Source organism: Notothenia coriiceps, unplaced genomic scaffold, assembly GCF_000735185.1.
Source record: "Notothenia coriiceps isolate Sejong01 unplaced genomic scaffold, NC01 NC01_scaffold00022879, whole genome shotgun sequence".
Taxonomy (NCBI): Eukaryota; Metazoa; Chordata; class Actinopteri; order Perciformes; family Nototheniidae; genus Notothenia; species Notothenia coriiceps.
In genome coordinates this window covers 118-4,718 of record NW_011355580.1, presented here as the reverse complement: position 1 = coordinate 4,718, position 4,601 = coordinate 118, and the positions used below count along the sequence as shown (strand labels likewise).

General features: G+C 36.5%; 1 protein-coding gene across 1 annotated transcript in view; it reads right to left on the bottom strand.

The window, feature by feature from the left end:
* The window catches only part of dcaf5 (ddb1 and cul4 associated factor 5), a 3,238-nt gene extending 120 nt beyond the window's left edge, over positions 1 to 3,118 (bottom strand). Inside the window, exons 1-4 of the mRNA XM_010781215.1 lie at positions 2,727 to 3,118; positions 1,158 to 1,301; positions 740 to 776; positions 465 to 604 (exon numbers count right to left, since the gene is read on the bottom strand). Of these exons, the coding sequence (XP_010779517.1) occupies positions 465 to 604; positions 740 to 776; positions 1,158 to 1,301; positions 2,727 to 2,937 (532 nt within the window). The 5' untranslated portion in view covers positions 2,938 to 3,118. The remainder of the gene's footprint in view (positions 1 to 464; positions 605 to 739; positions 777 to 1,157; positions 1,302 to 2,726) is intronic.
* Between the last annotated feature and the right edge of the window lie 1,483 nt (positions 3,119 to 4,601).

Here is a 4,601-nt window from a genome sequence, read left to right as displayed (position 1 = left end):
TCTGAGTTTTTCCCAAAATTCTGACTTTTTCTCAAAATCTAAAAAAATTCAGACTTTTTTCTCAACATTCTGACTTTTTTCTAAAAATTCTGACTTTTTTCTCAAAATCTAAAATTCTGACTTTTTTCTCAAAATCTAAAAATTCTGACTTTTTTCTCAAAATCTAAAAATTCTGACTTTTTCTCCAAATGTCAAAATTCTGACTTTTTCTCTAAATTCTGACAGTCCCGATGCTCTTCTAGGTAATCAGACATCCTGTCATGTACACGGCTACAGTTGGGATACCTTTGTTACCATGTAGACTCTGATATTGGAAAAGTACATTCAGTATTTTCCCAACAAGAATAATGTGCTTTTATTCTAGATGAATGCAGCCCTAAGCATCACCAGGCATTACTATATAAAGATATTATTATTGTAAAAAAACAACAACAAGCTTTACAGTAAACAAACTGTGCATGTACCTGTACTTGGCGGCTCGCGGGTGTCCCAGATGAGGACGCGTCCGTCGTCAGAAGAACTGGCGAACACGTTGTCGTTCACCGGGCTGACGGACAGACTGTACACAGCGTCGATGTGCAGGAACACGTTAATGGTTTCCATTCTGTCGGAACAGAAATCACACACAGAAACATGTTGTTAGTGCAAAGCCAACAAAGCTATTTATGCTACAGTCTGGGAATATACAGGAGGTGTTTTGATGCAACAGTTATTATTCTGTGGGTGTTATTTGACCCACCTTTCCACATCGTGAAGAATCACCTGTTCATCATTTCCTGCAAAACAACAAACAGAGGATCACAATGTGAAGGATGCTTGTGCACAAAACTTGTGTGTCTATTTAGCATGACAAAATATTATCAAAATTGTAATCAAATAGTTGCAGCTGTAGCTTTTGTCCAGTAAAATGTGCACAAACATTCTCATGTAATAAATTTAATTTAGTCCTTGAATATGAATTCTAAGGTAATTGACTTTGCTGCATACAAAATTGCAGCCTCAAGAGCTTCAACGTTTTTTTTATCTAACCATATCCACCTTTTAGCGACTTGCCTTACATTTACAAGCCACAGAAATACCTGCACAGGTCAAAGGAAATAAACTCTCTTGTTGATGTGAAGGAGCAGACAGCAGATGCAGTGTTTATTTATCCTTACCTCCGGAGAAAACCTTCCTGTTGGTGCTGTCGAAGGCGAGGCAGAAGATGTTGGACAGGTGTTCTCCCTTCAGCTTCACTGGTTTAGAGCGAGCGTGGAGAGCTTCCTCCATGTTCCACAGCAGAACCCGACGGTCGTCTCCTCCTGAAGACAAGAACAACAAGAACTTAGACAAATGCAAAGCACAGTTAGAGTTGGAACTAAAGACTGACTTCTCAGATTGGTTGATTTCAATAGACCTGAAGGGGTTGAACTCTTAGAGGTATGGAAACATTTAGAGCTATTATGGGTTAAAACCTTATTTAAGTAAAAGTACAATATTGGCATCAACATTTACCTGAAGGCAAATGTAATCGTTCTGCACAACGGCTAATTTCAGATACAAAATATGTTATATTGTTAAATAATAAAGATTGACGCATGAGTGTTTCCACCCCTTTATTGTTGTATGAGAATATAATACAAAAATAATAATTGTTATATAAATCATATACAAAATTCTCTAAATAAGACAAAATATGTTTTGAAATCCTCCCAAGACCACAATTGTACAAAAAATGTAATAAGAAAGAAAGAAAAAAAAAGAAAAGCTTAACTAAGATATTATCAAAATGTGCTCTAAATAAATGTAAACACAATAAATTAAGAAATAATAAATAAAAATGACAACATCATGTTGTTATACTAGGCCAGAAGATGATTATTGATATCTTATTGTATCCTCTCTGGATGTAAAATATCTTTGTAGTTTCAGGAGGCAGACATTATTAAACCCTCCAGCGGGATAATAACGTCCCTTACACCGGCAGCAGTGTGAGTTTCTGGGCCGAAATATGTGACTCAGGTCCGGGGGACTGCTGCCCTCAGAGCCGCTGCTGGGTGTTTGACGTTAGCCAGCTAGCATATAAAGCTAAGCTAAATTAGGATAGCTTGAGTGGTTTCAGCTGACTGCCAGGCTCATAATAATAATAATAATAATAATAATAATATACACTTTATTTTTATAGCACCTTTGATGCAAATAAAGTTTGCATCAAAGTGCTTTACAGAGCAAGGGAAGATACATACAAATACACAATGATACAAAAATAGTTAGAGTATTAAAACAGTGCCAATATGTGTCTGTAATATATGTATTTATATGTATATATATCTCAGTGAGATCGTATATTCTAGAGTTTACCATTTAATCAACATTTTCTTTCTATGTGAATTTGTTTACACTTGCTGCTAATGTTCATTTTTATTTTACAGAATCAGAATACCTTTATCTTATTCTATCTTTTAAATATGTCTAACTCGTATAAAGCTTGACAACACTGCTGCTGTGACAAAAATAATGTCCCAGTTTGGGATAAATAAAGCATCTATCTATCTAAGTTTTAAAAAACAAAATGAAAGAGTCACAAAACCATTAAAAAGGCTAGTTATTGTTAGCATGTTAGCACGAAACGCTAAGCTAAATTAGCATAGCTTGAGTGTTTTCACCCATTGGTTTCAGTTGACTGCCAGGCTAGTTAGCGTTAGCATGCTAACACACTAAACTCATGAAGAAGGATGATTTCTCACCAGAAACCAGCCATTCTCCTCCGTTGTTGGAGAACTCAATGGCGTTGACGCATCCGAAGTGACCGAGCATGTCCTTCTTGAAGAGGCTGGAGCAACCGGCCATCCTCCGCCTCTGGAACTCGTCCTTCAGTAGCGGCTGTCCGGTGAGCTCTCTGCGGGACAGAAAGCCCACCGAGGACCGCATCCCGCAGCCCTGCAGCTCCTTCATCATGGGGGAGAAACAATGTCTGTTAGACCGGCTGCTGCTGCTGCACCCTGCGGGACATGTAGGCTTGTTGTGGGGCTGGATGTCTGTGTTGGGGCTACATTCTGCTGGAAGAGTCTCTGGTTGTTTTGTAGAGCACCTCTCTCTGTGTGTTTCTCAGTCCCAGCAGCAGCTTCCTGCTCCGGGGGAGGATCCCTCTCTCTCCCCCTGCTGTCACTCAGCACCACCGGTCAGACCTTTAACTCACATGCATCTTATTTATATTTCTGATCAAAAATATTTTTATTGCATTTGACAATGCATAAGTAATGTTTGTCATTTAGAAGTGGAAAGCAAAATATATGCATTGCATACAAATGAGACAATTGTCTGTGCTGATTGTATGTACAAAAATATTGCTTAGGTTCCGGTAAATAAATTGTTGTATTAGTGTTAGAGCAAAAGGGGAAGACATATTTATTTTTGAATAAAGTCCAAATGTCAAAAAAAAAGTTGAAAGTATAATGATATCTGATGAGAATAACGTTGAAATACCACTATGAGAATAAGGTGAAAATGTTAAGTATGAATGAGAAATATCAACAAAGAAGGGTAACAACGTTTTAAGAGTTCATGATACATTTAATTTGTTATGATTTAAGACGAAAACGATTCTAGCTGTAATCAGAGTTAGGAATAGGGATAAAGGATGAGGAGCAAGATTATTTTTAAATTTTGCATACGAGTCAATATGTCGAATATATAGTTCAAATATCCCAAATAAAGTCCAACTGTATAGAAATAAAGTCGAAATGTTGAGAATGAATGGGATTTTTTATTTTTATTTTGAGGATGAATTCAAAACATCACAAATAAACTGTTGACAATAAAGTCAAAATGTGGCAAATAAAGTCAGAATGACCAAAAACTTTTGAGTGTTTCTGAGAAAAGTCAGACTTCTTCTTCTTCTTATAGGCACATGCATTTCCAAACATTTGGTCTACCTATGCTGTAAAATGTATTATCTCTTCGATTTACACACGGCATCTATTGCACGTCTGTCCGTCCTGGGAAAGGGATCCCTCCTCTGTTGCTCTCCCTGAGGTTTCTCCCATGTTCCCCTTTAAACTGTGGGTTTTCTCTGGAAGTGTTTCCACGATGTGAGGGTCTAAGGACAGAGGGTGTCGTATTGTCATACTGATATTCTGTACAAACTGCGAAGTCCACTGAGACAAATGTAAAATGTGTGATATTGGGATATATAAATAAACATTGATTGATTGATTGACTTCTGAGATTAAAGTCAGATTTAAAAAAAAAGGCGGACTTTTTTTCTGAAAGTCTGTCAATCAGAATTCAGACTTTTAGTCTCAGAATTTCATGAGAACAAAAACAAAATCACTTTTAGTCAGATCTAAAAATGTTTAAAACTTAATTCCCAAAATGCAAGGGTTAGGCTTGACATTTATACCTACTTTGACTTTTTTTAATTAATTGTTAAAGCATTATTTCCTTCACTTAAAGGACTTTAAACTTTAATTCACCTTTATATTTACTTAAAAACTCACACGTGAAACAGAAAGTACATTTTAGTGTGTATAGTTTTATTACTCCAAGTTTTGGGATTACAGTGGTAGGGAACTTTCATTTTCAACAAGCCTTTCTCTGAGACAACATAAAAAAAACATCTG